Source organism: Hyaena hyaena, unplaced genomic scaffold (genome assembly GCF_003009895.1).
Source record: "Hyaena hyaena isolate Hyena2069 unplaced genomic scaffold, ASM300989v1 scaffold_1806, whole genome shotgun sequence".
Classification (NCBI taxonomy): domain Eukaryota; kingdom Metazoa; phylum Chordata; class Mammalia; order Carnivora; family Hyaenidae; genus Hyaena; species Hyaena hyaena.
In genome coordinates this window covers 144,207-163,591 of record NW_024082436.1, presented here as the reverse complement: position 1 = coordinate 163,591, position 19,385 = coordinate 144,207, and the positions used below count along the sequence as shown (strand labels likewise).

Below are 19,385 nucleotides of genomic sequence, written 5' to 3'. Positions count from 1 at the left end.
TTTTTGATTGTAGGAGGAAAGGGCTCAGCCTGTTCCCATTAATATTATGTTTCACAAGGGGCGCCTGGGTGGCTTAGTCGGTTAAGCGTCCGACTTTCGCTTAGGTCATGATCTCGCGGTTCGTGGGTTCGAGCCCCGCGTCGGGCTCTGTGCTGACTGCCAGCTCAGAGCCTGAAGCCTGTTTCAGAGTCTGTGACTCCCTCTCTCTCTGACCCTCCCCTGCTCACGCTCACGCTCTCTCTCTCAGAAATAAATAAAAACATTAAAAAAAAAGATTATGTTTCACTATTAAACATGATGTTACCAGGTTGGGCAAATTCTCTTCTGTTCCTAGTTTACAAAGTGTTTTTTTGGTCAAGTCTAGATGTTATATTTTCTCGAATCCTTTTTCTGTTTTATTTCCACTGCTCTCGCTATTTCTTCCCTGTCTTCTTTGCTGCCTTGTATTCTTCGACATCAAAGAATTTCAGAGTTCTCAGGGTCTGTTCCTATGCTGCCCTCTAACTACACCCCTCCCCTCACAATGAGCAATTTCATCTAGTTTCATGATTTTACATACCACTTAGGTGCCAACTACATCCACATTTCCTACCTAGAACATTAATTCTAGCTCTCACCTCATATCCCTGTTCCATCCCAAAAAGCTCTACGCAAAGGTCTCAGAATTTCCTGCTCCCAAGCATGCTGAGTGGTCTTGCTTTAAAATTCTTGATCACTCAAGACACGGAGTGTTGGGGACAGCAAGGGAACTACGTTTCCTTAGTCTAATCAATCTCCTCCTCTCAAGTCTGGACTCTATAGAGTATTTGTTTCACATCTTCTTTTCTAACCTACCTCTGCCAGCATCCTCACTCTCAGCTTCTAAGTCTGCTGCTTCCAATTTGCATGAGGTGAATACGATCAAAAGACAATGTCTGTAGTTCCTATCACCATATCCACCCAGCTACCTGCATCTGTACCATGTGCTGTCTTAACTTTTTATATTATATTTACACTGATAATATTTATACTGATTTATAATACTGATAATATTTATATTGATGATAATATCCTGTATTATCAATATTTCCCCTTTACTGGACTAATTCCTAATTCTGTATCATCGATATTTCCCCTATTTCTATACTGTCAATATTTCTCCTTTACTGGATTATTTTCAACAGGTAAACATAAAAAACATTCTATTAAAGGCCCCAACTAAAAGTAAAAAATAAATAGCAGTCTCAATCCCATATCTAGCTCATGCTACCACCCCATGTCTCTATAAACCTTACATAAAATCTGAAAGAGCTGCCATCTTGCTATACCCAATCCCTCTCTTCTCTCTTGAACCCACTCCAATCAAGCTTATGTCTCCTAAACTGTACCTAAACTCCTATGTCAAAGGTCATTTGTCATGTCTACATGTTGTTCAATACAAGGACTAATGACATAAATAAACACCATTCCTAGAAATACTCTTTTTCACTTGCCTTCCAAGGTAGAGCCAGCTCCTGGTGTTCTTCTGGTCTTACTAACCCTCCTGAGTCTCCTCTGCTCATCTCCCCAAACTCTAAATGTTAGGGAACCCCAGTTTTAGTGCCTAAACTTTTTTATTCTAGGTATACTTATTCTATTGGTGAGTACATCCAGGCTCACGGCATCCTATGTGTGCTGATGAATCTCACATTTATACATCCTGTCTAGATCTGTTCCTTGAATTTCACTTAGCATCTTGCGTATCTAATTACCATGTCCAAAATAGAGCTCCTTAGCTGTTCCCCCCAAATCACGTTTCCCTATCAAAATAAATGACAGCTCCATCCTTTCAGGTACTTAGACTCAAAATTCTGGAATTCTCCTTTGCTCTTCTCTTTGCCTTCTACCTCATATTTAATTCTGCAGTAAATTCTATCATCAATATATCCAGACTCTAATCAGTGCTCATCACATCTACTGTACTCTTTCCTGGATTAGTACCATAATGTCTGTTTTGGTTTCCTATTGGTGCTGTAACGTATCATGAGCAAAGTAGTTTTGCTTAAAACAACACAAATGTATGATCTTAACAGTTCTGCATATCAAAAGTCAAAGTGTCAGCAGGCCTATTCACTCTAGAGGCTCTAGAGGAGAATCCAGTCTGACTCCTGGAGGCTGTCCACACTCTACTTGTGGCAACATGGCTCCAATGCCTGCTTCCACCATCACAGTGTCTTCTCAGACTCTGACAACTCTGTCTCCCTCATATTAGGACACTTTGATTATACTGGGGTCCCCCCCTGATAATCTAGCTATTCCTTAGTTCTCTGTCTCTCCTTTTTTTAACCTTTACAAAGCCCTTTTGCTACTTAAGATAATGTATTCACAGGTCTTGGGAATTAGGAAATGAACATCTTTGTTGGGGGTGAGCATATTTTTCTGCTTAGCACAGCCTCCTGAGAGCTACCTCTGCTTCTATCTCTCCTGACAGAAGTCAGGGAGACCTCAATTAGATCATGTCAATCCTCTCAAAAATCCTTCAATGGCTTCCCATGTCACTTTGAGTAAAAAGCCAAAGGCTTTCCCATCGTCCTAAAAAGACCCAAACCACCCAAACTTCTGTTAGATATCTGACCTTTATTTTCAAAGTCTGTGCATTTGCTGCTCCTGGAGCGCCGTAGCCTCCATGGCTTGTTCTGTCATCTCCTCCAGATCTCTTTGCTGCTAAATAATTTTCTCAAAGGTGTCTTTCCTGACCTTCCCATACTGTTTAACACACACATTACAATTTGAAGGATGTAGCTAAAGCAGTGCTTTAAGAGAAATCTATAGCATGAAACGTTTAAGTGTGACATCAGAAAACCAAGTTTCAAATCAATGATCTAAAAACTTCTAACTTTAGAAACTAGAAAAGGGGCAAATCAGACCCCGAAGTAAGCAGAAGGAATAAAGTACCAGAGTAGCAATTGATGAAATATAAATTACCAAAGATCACTCAAGAATAAACAGCTAAAGTGAGCATCATTTTATAGATTAAAGAAACTGAATTGTTAAAAAACCTTCCCCAAAAGGAAACTCCAGGCCAAATGGCTTCAGTGGTAAATTATCCCAAACATTTAAAGGACTAATATCAATTATACAGATTTTTCAAGAAAATAGAAGAGAAGTAAACACTTTCCAACGGTTAGGCTATGGAAACCAGACTGTACCAGAAAGGAAAACTAACCAGTATCAATATGCAAGTCTCACAGGTAGACTGCAATGTCTCTGGCAGCATGTTACTAGCAGATCTCTGTCAGAAGGGGTCAAAAGGGGTGGAAGGGGCTGGGGGAGTGGGGGGGGGGCAGGCACCAAGGTACTGAAACTTTTGGTTAGAAGCATCTCCTTCAAGCTCTTCTGTGAAATTGCTTTGAAAGAAAAGATTAGAGAATATCAGAAGTGGACAAGTGAGGTGGTTAAAGTTACATGGTCCTATGATTGTGAAATAATAGATGAGTGAGAGCTCAGGTCACAGGGTACCCTGGCCTGTATGCCTTGGATGCTCCATTAAGAGCTACATATTTTCTCACCACCTATAGGCCAGGCCTGTCTGGGTTTGTGTTTATTTGATGCTTGTTAAGCCTGTCAACCATGGAAAAGATCAGTGTTCCCAAAAGCACAAAGGGAAAAGAAGCAATATGGAAGATAAATCTAAGAAGGCACAAGAAAGAACAGGCAATTTCATAAGTTATTTCTCTCGTTAGTGAGAAGTACAAAAAAAAAAAAAAAAGGAGAGAGAGAAATGCAGATAAGCTGTGGCTTCAAATACTTAATTCACCCTTGTGTAGATTTCCAAGAAAGGCCATGCATTAAACCAGGCTATATGAATTATTAAAGTGCCAGATCTGTATTAACCTAAATGTACAATGCTCATTCTCACAAATGAACTAAGAAAAATAAAATATTAAGTGCGATCATCTCCAAAATGCCCTCCTATAATTTTAAAGACTCAACTGTCAGAAACCACCTTCTTTTTCTTTTTCCTCTGGCCAGCACCAAATGAACTAAAAAAAGTGAAATATTTTAAGCAACTATCATGGAGTAAGACTTGGACACATTCACAAAGAAGACATGTCTGGGATATGTGGGGTACAAATTCAGATCTATCCCCAAAACAGCTGGGCTTTTTCCTTATAAAAGCATATGAGACTAGGGCTCTCTGCTCAAATGGAAGCAGGTCCTCCTGCAGATGAACAGAGTGAGATGGTGTAGCCAGAGTGGCAGGCAATGCAGGCAGAGACAGCTGACCTACTTCCTTTCTTGCAATAGCAAATCACAAGAAAAATGTGGGTGCTTCTTTTCCCCCAAGCAACCAAACATAGCCACTTTCAGGTTATTTCCTCCTCAACTTTAATTAATCTCAAATATTTGAAGTTAAAGTCACTTAACTGCTAAAAAGTGAGTACTTCACAACGGTTCTAATTTCCACAGTTAATTTGCTATTGAGTGAAATGAAAAATGGGGGGAAAGCTGGAGGTTCCATCATTTTTCCCCTTCAGAAGGAACAATAAGGTCTATGAGCCAACTCCAAACCGTAGGTGGTGCCACAGTCAAGTTACACAAGGAGAGCATCTCCAGGACAAGGGCCCCCGGCTTCCAACATGCAAGAGTGTGGGTGTGAGGCACAAAAAACAGCCTGGAAAAATCGAACATGTACGTCATCCTATTGGTAAGATATGGCCAGCAGCCTCACAATAAAGATGCACTCTAATAACTGTCTATAGGCTACAGCATATTAAACCCCATCCTAAAGTCCTGGGGAACTAACCAGCCTAGTCTGTTAACGTCTGTGGAAGGGAACACCTCAGGTTCAGGGCCCCGGTGGTGGAGGTCACTGCCCATATAAGGTTGAAGAGTAAGGAGAGAGATCTCTCCACTAAAACCCCTCTTCCTTAGAGGGACTGCTACCAGTCAGTTTGAAGAAGAGGCCCTTTGAGAATGCAATGCATGGACCAGGGTAAGCCAGATGCAGTCCCAGAGGAGTTTGGTCTACCCTACTCATAGAATTTCAGAAACTTTTGATTAGTAACCTATTGTTTAAAATTGAGACTTGACCAAAAAAAACCTGAATTGCTGACTTCTCTTTAAAAATAATGACCTGGCAATACTGGGCTGGAGTGGAACTGCAGCTGCCTCATGTAGAAACAGCACATAGTACTCAAGTTTGTCACTGCCATGGCTGCAAATGCCTGCTGTATTTGCCATCACTGAGCCTGCTTGTGACCATGTGCAGAAATGAGCCTAGGCAAGAGTCTGGGGGACAAGAAGCCCCCTTTTATCCAGGAAAACGCCTTTTATCCAGGATACACACCAATACTAAGTGTGGTCTGGGTGCTGTCTAAACCCACTCCTCCTGAGGGTCTATTATACTAGGAGAAATCAAAATACCCAAGAGAGAAACAATGTTCTCTGAGGGCAAATTCAAACCGGTGCAACACGGCCCAGCCACACATGATTTATGCACAACATCATTTCATTAGGATCTACTAGACTCTCCATGTGATTTTTCTCCTAGGCTTAAGATCATTTATATAAATACTCTTGGTAGGTGTGATCAGCGTATGTTACCATCTGTTTCAGCCGATATGTGAAAGCATTGTCGCTTTTCAAGCATTTCAAAACCAAACGGAGAACCAAAGACATTAACAAAGTGCTGATAGGGTAAAATGACAAACTTGGGGACAGAATGCCCCATCTTTAGAAATCTACTCTAAATTTACTTCTTACAATTTGGTCATCCGTGAACTTTCTACAAGTGATTCAATCCACTGTGCTTATTATCTTTACAGCTACCAACTCCTACCAGGTTTCATGACTGGATGAAAGCTGGAAAGATGTCTATCACATAATGTGGACTCACAAATGGCTTCTCATACTAGTGTTTAGACAAACCAACTCTCACTGGCAAGTAAAATACAGATGAGTGATAATGAGAACAAATGCCCTAACTAACCTGTGTACCAGTTAAGATCCCAGATTAATAATCAGGCTTTACTTTTTGGTTGCCTATCTTGAAGGTCAGGAATTATTTACACAAAAGAGCCAAAGTATTGTTCTCAATATATTTTAAAGTTGGCTGCAGACACAACATAGAAATTTCACTCCTGTGACCTCTCTTCTGTTACTCCAATTCTTCTGCTTTATTTCCCTTTATCTGCGGCCACTGCCATCTGGCAGGACATTTAGAGAAAGTAAATGTAAATCCTTAGAGTAGGCCCAAGAGCAGACTCTACCTGGGAAATCAGAAGGGCAGCCTCTACCATGGAAAACAGTACTTATATGGCTGAAAAATACCTGTGACCGTCAAGGAGCAAGCAGGGGGCCCCACAGGCAGGCAACACATTGGGCATTTAACAAAGCAACTCTTCTTCTGTGTTTCAGAGTCTTTCGAGAGTCCCAGATGCTTAACCCAGCATAATCACTAGTCTTCCAATATGCCATCATAAATGGAGAAAAGTTCTCAAGCTTTAAATTCAGTAGCTGGCTGGATTACATTGCTAACAGATGTATCAGAATGCCACTTCAGGACATTATAGAGTAATGGTTCTGGCTCCTGATCTTGTTCCCTCCATCACAAAGATCCAAACCCCAGGCATCAGGGAGAAGCATAGGTGTGTAGCTGTTACTCCTTCAGGCTTATGAAATAACTACCCTAATTCCAGGACTGTCATATATAGATGGACCTCTGAGGGTGAAGACTGAATAGTGAGGTCACTACCCACCTTCCATTTGCCAGGAATGAAAGACACTGCATTTCTAAGGAAGGGCACGGGGATAGTAAAGTGATGCCCTAAGAAAATGTCACTCGAAATTAAACATAAATTTCTACAAGCTATGTGAACTCTGTATCAGCGTTTTGTCCCCACAACTTCTATGTAATATCCTAGAAATAAAATTAAAAAAATAAATAAATAAACCTGATCTCCACTGTAACCAAACTCCAATCTAGTGGTACCATAATCATTTCTGGTCATACTTTACCTGAGGACAGAGAGCTTCTAGCTGGCTTGCTGACATTCGAACAAGCTTGACACCTTCTTCATTGTTTGAGATCGAACAGGCCAAGTTGGCAACCTAGAAGAAGGAACACCATAAAAAGATCTTTGAAGATTTTTCTTCCAATCTCTAAGGAAAGCAAATGTATAACCCCTCCCACCGCTGACCTTTTACAGAACATATGCCAAGAGCACCAATGGTATTTTATTGCTCACAAATTAATGACCTACTTAAGAGGACAATTTTTTTTTTTTTTTTTTTTAAATCTCTGTGCTAAGGAAATGATGGATACTTGTAACACACATCACACTGTAAACTTGTGGCAGAATCAGACTCCAGGGCATGTAACTCACAGGCTTTACAATGCGCTCTTTACCTGCCTAAACAGTAGCTCCAGAAAGAAGTTCTCATGGTGTGGACAACAACATGAGAAAAGCTAAGGAATCAAGGCATTCGGAAAGAATAGTTGGTATCCTCAAGTAAAAATATACCATGTAGCTGTTCTCGAAGAAAAGAAATAGAAATTCTAAGATGCTATTCTCACTTGACAGGTGAATGGATGCTTACTAAGCCAAGAGATTTAAACAGAAAGCTATTTTTCAAATAAAAAAAAGTACTAAGACAACATCAAGATATATCCAAGGCCATCTTAATCAGAAATGAAAAAAGAAACAGGGATGATGTCCCACAGTTAAGAGAAAACTATCCTTCAACTGGGTTCTCAAAAGCACTGAAAGCTGGACTCCTTTCTAGTCCTGCTTTTATCTGAACTAAAGTCCTTTCCTTCCCATCCAAAGTATCTTAATGACACTGCTCTGGCAGCCAGAAACCATCTTTCCACATTTTGCCAGACTTCCTCGGCTGAAGCCCTGGTTGTGCTGAGAACCTTGGTCTGTAGTGACTGTGAGGGCTGTGATCACTCATCCATGTTTCTAAATAAGCAGGTTTGCCAATTCCACTGTTAATACCAAGGACCAAATGAATACACGGTACTAAGACATATCTTTCCCCCAGTTGCAAATTGAGTTATGAATGACAGAGGCGTAGGCAGTTTAATATCAAAGGCACTTTCCGGGAATTTAAATGCCAGAGTAAACAAGGGCAATGGTGATAACCTTTGATTTTCACTCCTCCACCCAACTTAAGCACATAAAGGCAAAAGAAAAATTACGTACTATTATGGCTGTTGTTTGCAGTATTATGGTTAGGGATTATCAGCTTTCTGTAAGATCGCTAACTATCAGAACCCTGCAATGCCTAATCACAAGGAGAAACAAAAGAACTACCATGCAATTTAAACATAAAATGTAAGGAAATAAAAAATTAAGTCAGATCTTTAATGTTTAGGGGCCTTCAAAATCATATAAAGAAGTAACATTTAATTTCCACCTAAAGATTATAATACCACTTTCTAGTATCAACTGGACCTGAACAAAGAGCCACTAGTCTTCATGATAATATAGCTGACTGTAGGTTTTTGTTTAAAAATTACTGCAAAATATGATTAAAACTCTATTTGGCAGGGCGCCTGGGTGGCTTAGTCGGTTAAGCGTCTGACTTTCGCTTAGGTCGCGATCTCGCGGTTCATGGGTTCGAGCCCCGTGTCGGGCTCTGTGCTGACTGCCAGCTCAGAGCCTGGAGCCTGTTTCAGTCTGTGACTCCCTCTCTCTCTGACCATCCCCTGCTCACGCTGTCTCTCTCTCTCTCTCCTAGAAATAAATAAAAAACATTAAAAAAAAAAACAACTCTATTTGGAAAACAAAAAACATTATCCCTCAATGATGCTATAGTGCAGAAAATAGGTTAATTCAGATATGTTCATGAATCTGTAACTCCCATTGTTACACTTCCTTAAGAAAGCATTTTGAAAAATAAATATAAAATTTGGGGTTCACCACTAAATTAGCAATTTGAAACTACCAAAGATTCCTGGGGAGGTGAGCATACTAATACCCAGCACCCCTGTGGAGCCAAGTGTTAAAATTCAGGAAGGTCTGTTACTCTGTTTCTTTTTTTCTCTTTTTGTTACTCTGTTTGTATCCTTACTCTCAAGCCACTACTAGCACCATTTTATTCAAATTACCCTCTCCCAATTTTATGAATCCGTAAGACCCAAAAAGTACTTAAGAAGCAAAGTATATGTAAACTATTATCTATTACAGATCAGATACATGAGAGTGTGTGTGGCTAAGGCTGAAACGGCTGACTTCTGTAAGCCATCTTTCCTGTTTCCTGATACAATTCCTAACAAAATAAAGGCTATGGAAGACTTGTTCTTTATTTTAAAATGTTATTTAAAATGGTTTCTGATATACTGCTGAGGCAGTAACGTTCCACAAGAGTACACTGCCTGTTTGAGGAGGCCACCCTGCCTGGCCCGGGAGGAGGGAGCGGGAGCCTGTCACTGACAGTCTTCTCCAGATGAATGAGCTTCTATTCACCCTCCAGGGACAGGGCTACTCACTTCTAACAATGACAAATGTGCAAATGCAACATTTCAACCGTAGCTCTCTGAGAGGCTAACCTCATATACTACTGCCATGCTTGATGACAGTGAATGGGGAGGGTGAGAGGAGGGGTTTCCTAAATGTCTCCTTCTGGGGCTCTGGAAATTTGGGAGAGCAGTTCATACGGAGACTGAAGAAGCAACTGAAGTTTAAATTAAAAATACATGGAGGAAACTTCCAGAAAACCTGGCAGAACACTGCGCAGTGGTCTCTAGATCTGCTCTGGGAATAAATGATTATATTTCTGCTATCACAGGAATTTGTGTACTGACAATTTAAGTGTCTTTGATTTCTGCTAATTCAAGAGGTGACCTAAGACTAACACTATGACCTATGACCACTAGCTTTGAAATCATGAAGCCCTCTTATACTACCTGTCCCCATGCTGTGGATGTATGAACCTTGTAGAAAAGCAGAACATTTAAGAAAACCTTTTAAAAAAAAAAAAAGAGAGAGCCCTGGATTTTTGTTGGTTTTAGGAGTAGCACAGTAACAATCTGTGCTGTGGAGGAAAAAAAGAAATGGACACAGACAGGCTGTGTGTCATATCAACAAATATGACATCTGCACATTACAAAAAAGACAACTTTTCAGACATTTAGGAAAACTCTGCCTTTACACTAGATTTTCTTTTCTTAGATAAAATTTATGAAGTTCTCTACTGGGGGAAAAAACCCACTATGACAACTTCTCCTCTATTATACATGTGTTGATGATTTTAAATGAAGGTTAAATCTGTGTAAGGTCAACACAAGTTTCTTCCCACTGTGCTCAGTAACTGCTTCTCATTCATATTTGGCTGAGGGACTCCACTGCCCCTTACGAAGCGAAGATTTTTGTTCTTGGTAATAAATTAATAACCTGATATATTATGCCCATTGTGAGGAGTAAAACAAGTAAAAAGAACTTTGGAAAAGGGAGCTCAAGTCCGCAACCATAACCATAAAGTTCAAGAGGTTGAAACTCAAAACCTGCATTACTTGCCACTGTGCTTCAGATCATGCTACCATCTAAGTTTTCCTCTTTAAGATGGTTGAGTATGAACTCTCAACAAGACCAAAATAATAATAAATCAACTTTGCAAACTTGACAGGCATCAAGTGAGAATTCCAACTGCACATGATATACATTTCAGAATCTCTCAAGAAATTTATACCAGTGACTCCGAAATCCACAAGGAAAATGATGACGGAACAGAGGATAGGCCTTCATCTTCCAATTTCCAGGAAAGGGTGCTGGCTACCGTATTAGGAATAACAAAAGTATCTTACCAAAAAATAAAGCATGCATGGATAGGAAAATTCCAAACTGGATTGTGGTAATGGCTGCATACTTTCATAAATTTAGTAAAAATCACTGAGTTGTAGACTAAAAAGGGTGAGGGTGAATTTTACACTCTGCAATTTATACTTCAAAACTCTTTTTTGTTTTTTGATGCAGGGCCAGTCAGGTATTAACTGAGGAAAATTATCAGAGGCTAGATATAAGAAAGCAAAAATTCAAGGAGTTTTGTAAAAGCAACCACTGAAAACAGTGCTTACACGGGGGTGGAGAATAGAGAAATGGGTATTTTCCATTCTGTGATCAGAATTTGGGTTTTTAATGGACAAATAACACTTGGCTCTCACAAGGTAAATGTCTCTGACATGCTCATGTGTTAGTGGTATCCCTAAGCAACTGGAAGAAGCAAATATAAATGGAAATTTTCTCTGATGAAAGATAATCCAAATCCAGGCCTCAAAGAATTCTCGAATACAAAATGCCACAAATGTAAATTTACAATAAAAAAATGCAGGAAGTACACAAGGAAATAAACTATCTTGGGCAAGAGTAAGCAAAACAATTGTCTAATCAGATTCATAATGACTGCAGATACTCAAACGATCAAAATCAGCGTATTAAAAATATGTATATTATGTTAACAGAAATAAAAGTATACAAAGATAAAATACACTCAAAAATGACTAGGCATATTTAAGAAGGATCAAAGTAGAACTTTAAAAGAAAATTAGTAACTTCTACAACTTCTAGAAATTTAAAATATAGATTAAATGCTGTTAAAAGAGACGTACTAACCTGTAAAATTAAACTGAAGAACTTATTCAGAAAAACCAAGAAATTTGCATGATATGGAGACAATGCAGGAAATTAAGAGACATGCAATTACACTGAAAGGGTCTACTATTCAACCATGAGGGATTCAGATGGGGAAAGACAAGGGATGGGGGAGTGGCAATAGTGAAAGACATAATGACTGAAAATTTTTCAGAGTGGATGAAATACAAATTTCAGATTTGGGAAGACAAAGTCTAAACAGGGGAATAAAGAGAAATCCATATCCAGACATACTACAGTGAAGCTTTACAACAACGGACAAGATTTTAAAAACAGCCAGAAAGTAAATACAAATTATCCACAAAGTAAGCTCAGTAAGATTGACTGCTGACTTCTTAACAGCAATGATGGACGCCAGAGATAAGGAAACAGTACCTTCAAATCACTGGGGGAGGGAGAGAAGATAATCCTAGGACTAAATATTCAACAGAACTGTTTTTCTAAGATTTGGGGCACAATAAAGACCAAAACAACCCAAGAGCATTTACTCCAGGCAGATCTTCTCTCCCTCTACTAAAAGAGTCTGTAACAAAAATGCTTCAGGAATAAGAGGTAATTCCAGACAGAAGGCTTAACAACATGAAAGAATAAATGGAAAGCAATGAAAATAATCTATCAGGTACAATTTAAGCCAAGTTGAAAAAATGAATACAACAATATAAATAGTGCCTAACTCATGGGGCTAAAACTTACAAGAACCGAAGTACTGGACAACAGTAATATTTAAATTGTATAAATGATTGAAGTCAAAACATTCTAAGATTCTTACATTGTTTCAGAAGGAGGAAAAGATACTGATTAACCCTCAACCACTCAGCTAAACATGCATGCTCAAATATCCAGAGTTACTAGTAATAAAGCAGAGCTTACTACTTCCAAACAAGAGGGGGAAAAATAGGAGGCAAGAGGACTCAATCACGGCAAAGGAGTAAAGACCGTTAAAAACAGAGGAGGGATGGAAGCAGAGGGTTAAGGAGAAAGAGAACAAAATGCAACAGTAAAAATGAATCCACATGTCAGAACAATAATGAATGTATATGTACAAAACTCTCTAACAGGAAAAAAATCTTGCTAAAGTGAGTAACAATAAGTAAACATATACTCCTTATAAAATACATTTAAAACATAAACAAAGGTTGTACACTGTTTTTAAAAAGAAAGGATAAAACTATATTGGATGATCAGAAGAAGCACCTGACTCACAGCTCTCTGTCCTCCCCAGTAATGTCACTGGGAGGGTGAAGACCACATGCCATGTAGGCCCCTCACCAGATCACAGCTGGCTGCACCTAAAGAATGATATGATCTTGTCTTTTAAGAGACAAATCACACACACACAAAAAATAATAATGTGGTATCTGTCACTAAGTTGTATTAAAATGTTGAGAAACCCTATATATTTAATCATTCACTGGCCCTTAAATATAAATACATAAAAACCCCATGTAACGATTCTTCTCACTTTTTCAGGATAGGCTTTATTTCTCATGGGGGGTGGGGGGTGGGAGGGCATCCTCCCTGGATTCTAAAGACAAGAACTACACAACTGTGTTTCATCCTTTCCTTCTTGCTACCAGGAAATTCAGTGCCAAATCCAAACTCAGTCATGGCAATTATAGTTCAAAATTGCCTATTATTCTTTTCCTAGTTCCTGATTTCCTACATCTACCTTATTTTATCATGTCTGTCTTTACTCAAAATAGCCCATATCAAATCTAATTTTAGGAAGAGGCGGGATACAAATATAAGCATCTCTAGTAACAGGATTAGAAATTGTGACTTTATTAAAACATCATAAATTATTTTAAATGGCTTGGATATTTGATATTTTTAAAAGGCTTTTTAAAAGGCTTTCATTGTAAATCACCACCCAGATGATAAATCATTTCTATTTACTTGGTATCATACAGACCACTGGAAGTAAAGTTCCCTATTTCTATCTAACTGCCTGAATAATCTCAGTACACCTAGGAAGTGTGCCCATCTAAACATCAGTTGATCAGCTCTAGGAAACAGGAGGGCCTACACTCTTCTGGAGCAGGTCAAGACTGGGCAGGGCTTCTCTGGTCACTCCTACCAATGTTCCAAAAGAAAAGAATCTTGATGTTCCTTGAGAACAAGGTTCACCTACTGCCTTCACAAGACCACCCCAAAATCTGAGTAGGTAGTTATATTCAACCAACAACACTTGTATGGGTATCATGTGTTAAAATAGTATACACGAGACCCTTTTGTTTGTCAACAAACTCAAGCATTTGAACTTACAGACCTTTGAAAATGTACAGACAAAGCTCAATAAGCTTAGTAAATTCTTTTGGAATCCAAGGTCAGCATTCCCCCCAATTAATACTGACTGCTTTAAACTCACTACAGTCCTACAAAATGGAAGGTTCATTTAATTTGCTATTTGCAAGAATTTCAGCCTGTGGTATTATACAGAGGCACTGAGAAAATACTGAAGATGTCACAGGTGGATCATAAAAGGTCAGTGTTCAATTCAAATGCTCCTTACAGAGACTTCTTCAAGGCCACTTTACTGTGCGTTACCGCCAAGCCACAGAATAAGTTATAATGCAAACCACTCAATTTGCAGTAAAAATCATATTTTAAGCCATAAAGTCATCCTGTATGAAGTCCTGGATAATGGGAAATTAGGGGTGCCTGGGTGGCTCAGTTGGTTGAGCATCCGATGCTTGGTTTCTGCTCACAGGTCATGATCTCATGGTTTATGAGTTGGAGCCCGGCATCAGCTGGGAACCTGCTTGGGATTCTCTCTCTCCCTCTCTCTCTGCCCCTGCCCCGATCATGTTCTCTCTCAAAAAAAAGTAAGGCATACCAGTTACATTTACTTTCTGATTCTTAATATACAAAGCAATGAATGAGATATTATCTTACTGTAGCAAGTTCATAATATTAAGAGGCCCATTTTAATGCAATGTATGGGGCTGAGGGGAAAGGAATACTAAATGATAAATAGTTTTTAGAGGCAAGATTTCATGAATGCCACTTTTCCTATTTCGCTCTCAGTTTGTGAAATTGAAAAAGGACTCAGAAGAAAGCAAAATTTAAATGGAAAAACTGACTGCTCTTTAGCTATTAAGCTGTTCACAGCCAAAGGAGATAGGCTAAGAATGAAGCCATTAAAAAGGACACACTGGTGTTGCATATTTCTGACAAAATAAATATTTTACCTCAATATGCTTAAAACGAAGAGCAACATAAAAAAAAATCATTAACTTGATATGGGAGCATCAAGTATTAAAAGGTGTTATAGTTACCCTGAAGCACAACCATGATCTTTCATAAAAAGATGAAACAAAAGCCCTCAGTACTATACCCCAGAACCAAAGAAAATGGTGAAAAGAAGTGCCACGCCGCTCATTAGTAATGACCCTCAGCTCTTGCTCCCTTAGTCCCAGGCCTTGGGGACACACAACCTCTATGCACTCTTCACACAAGAAAACGGGCTTCAATATGATGTGGGAATGGATTCCACTGACAAACATGGTATGAGACACGCAGAGGTCCTATCCAGAACCCAAGAAAATGAGAACAACTTCATGGCAAATACTGTTATTTGCCTTTTCAAATAAAATCACAAAAGTCATTTATTAAGGATCGAATCAGCAGCCAGCCCCACACAGTCTTCCTGACACTAACTGTGCACACAGAGGGACTAGAGGAATTTGCTTGTGTTCTAAAAACGTGTCAGTATGTGGTTTTTAGTCTTGAAATTCATTCTGTATTTCCATAATGTGATATACAAGGAAGGTACCATAAAAGGTTTCCATCTCTAAGTGGGTGTTATCTCTAATACTACTCAGAAACTATTAATATTTTGAAGCAACTTTACATGACACCCCAAATTAAAGCATAACCCTTTTATACATTTTACTTGGTCTGGCAAGAAAGTATTTCTATTAAAGCAATAAATAAGACTTCCAAAAACCAAGTTAGCAAGTGCCAACACATCTGCTCCAATTTTATTTTGGTCATGTATTAAAATGCTACTTAAATAACAGTTTTAGCTCTGCTTCCATTTAAAATGCTGATAAAACGGATAACTTTTTTCACATATCATCTCAGTGCCATTTATACCACACTGTACAAAATATACATACTATATAAATGTGTTGTGATTGCCTCCTTCTCTCTAGTAGAGCTTAACCTTCTTGGGGGTAGACATTTTTGTTTCATTCGCTCTCACTAGTGCCCAGAAGAGTGACTGGGACATATCAGGAACACTGCAAATATTTGTTATAAGACTCCATGGTAATTTCTTTTCTCTCACAACTATAGAAAATCTGCTATGGGTTTTTGAAAGCCTGGTACTAACAAACAAAAATATTGCTCAAATCAACATTGCCTCATCTTTAAAAAAAGTTTCCAAATTTTCCTCTTCATCTTCACATCCCAAAAGATTTTACATTTCATCCTCTCATGTACACATTATACAGAATAAGGGAAAAAATCAAGTTTAATAACAATGGTGTTCACTCTTAACACAGAGCTCTACATTTCTCAAAGTGCAGTTCTGAGACCAGTGAGTGAGAATCCTGGGGATGGTAGTCCAGGGATCTGAAGGTTGAGCACCTCAGTGACATTAATGTTTATATCTCAGAATTAAAACACTTATTAATTTGGTGGTTACTGAGCACCTACTTGTTCCAGGCACTGTTCTAAGACCACGTTCTCAAAGAATTTACATTCTATTGGAGTATGGGGTGGGAAACAAAAAAATAAGAAAACAAAACAATCCCAATAATTTTAGATAGTGAAAAATGTTATGGTGGCTATAAAACAGGTGATAGGGTTTTTTAAAAATGGTGGAAGGTGGAATGGAGGGGATGAGGGATCCAGGAAAGCCTCTCTGCAGCGGTAATATCGGAGCAAAAGCCTGTGGGATGAGAGGATAAGAGAACAGAACCTTCCAGGCAGGGGGCCCAGGCAGTGCAGAGGATATAGGGTGGTGACATGTTTGGCTTCACTTCAATGCTTAAGAGCACATTTTTTAACACCCAATAAATCAGACTACCCAGTTTAGGGATCAGACATGAGAAGAGTGCATCTAACCCCACAGAGCAGCTATCTGATACATGGCACCACTCAAGAACTCATGGGAAAATTATGGTGAAAAAAATAAGAAGAAAAAAAGGAATTACTGTGAAGAAAAAAGAAATCTGTGTGAAACTGAAAGGCAGCTGAAATCCATAAAGAAGCTGCCAGAATATAAACTATACTTCCTATGGTTATCCAAATGTTAATGCAGTAATCATGAGAGTTACCAAAAAGGATATAAGGAATAGTATAGACACGGTTTAGCTGGGTAATTTAGAGAGCAAGATAAAAATAAATGAATTCTAGATGGGCTAAACGGCCCAACTATAAACTAAGAACTGTTCAGTCAAGAGAATGATTTCTAGCGGCAAGATGAAAGATTCTAGGAATTTAATTTTTTTTTCAGTAGCCACATAAAAAAAGGTGAAATTAGCAAAAATAATTTGCTGTTTTTAATCCCAAGATACTACATTCAATATAAAAAGCTACTGAGTTTTGTACATTTTTATTCCCATACCGTATCTTCGAAATCAAGTGTGTATTTACACTTATGGTTCCTCTCAATTCACATGTGTACACCAGTTAAAAGATGGACAGAATTAGTTCCAGAGAAGCAGAGTGTGGCTCCCTGTTGCTAACAACCAGAGAACTCACCATTGCAATGTGATGCCTCCAGAGGGAGGGAGTTTCCCACTACAGAAGCAGTCCAAGAGAAGTGACAATATATGGATATTACAGAGAAGGGGTTTTACGTACCACAATGAGATTCTATGATGCTATGAGAAGAAAACACCTAGCTCCCAAGGGGGAGAACCTCCAAGGAAAAGAAGAACAATGTAAGAAGAACCAGGTAAGAGAAATGGTAAGTCACTCAGTAAATGGCCACATGTAAAGCTACAGGAAACACCAGCACTGTCTTCCCTCTTCCATGTAGTTTCACGGCTGTAAAGCAATCTATCTGAAAATCAGGCATTCTACATTCCTTCAAGATGGGAAGTGTCCTATAATAAAGAATGTCTTTGTCCTGGTTTCCTGGGAGGAAACTTCTTCCATATCTGTGAGATTTCAATCATGATAGGAATGTCTCTGTTATTCATCACTGGCCCTGATGGTTTATGCTAATGAAGTAACTCCTGGTGGGCCTCTAGATAAGTTATGCTAAGTACACCATTCTACGGAGTTCTAAGAGTTGTTCTGGCACATTATCACACCTGAAGTGGGCCATGGGAAGCCCCTAAATTTGCAGCCAGTTGGTCAGAGTATGGGTAGCCTGGGGACCCTCCAAACTTGCGGCTGGCATTTGAAGTGAGGGCAGTCTTGTGAGGGGGATTGTGGAAACTCCTGAATTTATAGTCTCTTGGGTCATTAGCGATGGTAATCTTGTTGGGGATCATGCCCTTTAGCTGTGGAGCTTGTGCTAACTGCAGATGGTTAGCTCAAAATTTTAATGCGGTATTTTAGAAAGACCAACAACATATCTGGCAGCATTCTCAATGGTTGCAGAATCTGAGCCCCTCCTTTTCTGCTAGTGGCCTAACACCACTAGCTTACTCAACTATCCCACAAACTCTTCTCCTAAACCCCCAGGAAAAACTGAAAAACTGCAAATGACCATAAAAACCAAAGTCAGCTGACATTTACTCCAATTTAAGAGGGATCATGAATGAAAAGAAGTAACAAAACAATCACAATGAAGTATCCTACCTTTGTTTAAAACAAGTCCCTCACTAGTTCAGTGTTCAAAGTAATACGAGAGTCACAAAAGTCATGTAGGGAAGAGAAGCTGTGTCTCTGAAGAATAAAGTTCTGCCTTGAGTCAAGAATTAGAGGCTTCTACACTTTAAAAACTTATTTCCTTTTCAAGCACATATGCAATTATATATCCTAGTATCTCTATTACCATAAATGTAATTTAACTGCAGAGTGGTACTACAAAGCCTTTAGTTGTGCCTCAAGCAATAAAAAGTCTGTGTCATTTAATACATATATAGTAAGTATGCAGGGTGGTGGGGGTAGAGGGCACAGAGAGGAGAGAGGTGAAAAGGGGGTCAGAACTGAATTGTGATAGGAAACACCAAACTCTAACCTCTAAGGGGCCCTTGGTTAGTGAGGTTCAGAATTAAATACAAAATAGAAGCATGGACAAAGCTCCTGAAGCAAGGTCTCCATGGCCATCAGGTCCACCAAATGCTTCTCACTGTTCATGAAGCCTGCAAGCTCAAAAGGCACACTCACTGCTGGAAAACCTTAGGCAAGCTACCTAACCTCTCTAAGCCTCAATTTCCTTACCTGACAAAGGTGTTAAGGAAAATACATTGTATTTGCATATACCTGGTGCACAGGAGGTGCTCACCAAGTATCAGCTGTTTTGGATGAGGAGGACACTGCAGGCCCAAATAGAGTCCTCTAGCCACAGTAATGACAAAGGTTCCCCTTAAGGTTCGGGGACCACACGAAGCCCTCTCCCATGTGCTCTACTGGTACCTGTTACCTCACCCCCTGGGCTGGCAGTGTCCTTGCTTTCTACCTTACAAGGCACATTTTCTAACATGTAGGCTACTTATAGGAAGCTGGCTTCCTAAGGATAATCTTTGTATATTTGGAGGTACACCTCATGCTATCATGTGACTCTTGTGAAAAAGATTATGGTTAATGGAGACATTAAGTGATACTCTTCTGCTCTCAACTCCAAATGAGAGAATCATTAACCTG

The 19,385-nt window shown here is 39.2% G+C and overlaps 1 protein-coding gene across 4 annotated transcripts in view; it reads right to left on the bottom strand.

Moving 5' to 3' along the window:
* Positions 1–19,385, bottom strand: part of CTNNA1 (catenin alpha 1) — a 174,822-nt gene that overhangs the window by 22,400 nt on the left and 133,037 nt on the right. For all 4 annotated transcript variants that reach the window (XM_039224868.1, XM_039224867.1, XM_039224869.1 and 1 more), the window contains one exon: positions 6,979–7,071. In XM_039224868.1, coding sequence (XP_039080799.1) covers positions 6,979–7,071 — 93 coding nt within the window. The remainder of the gene's footprint in view (positions 1–6,978; positions 7,072–19,385) is intronic.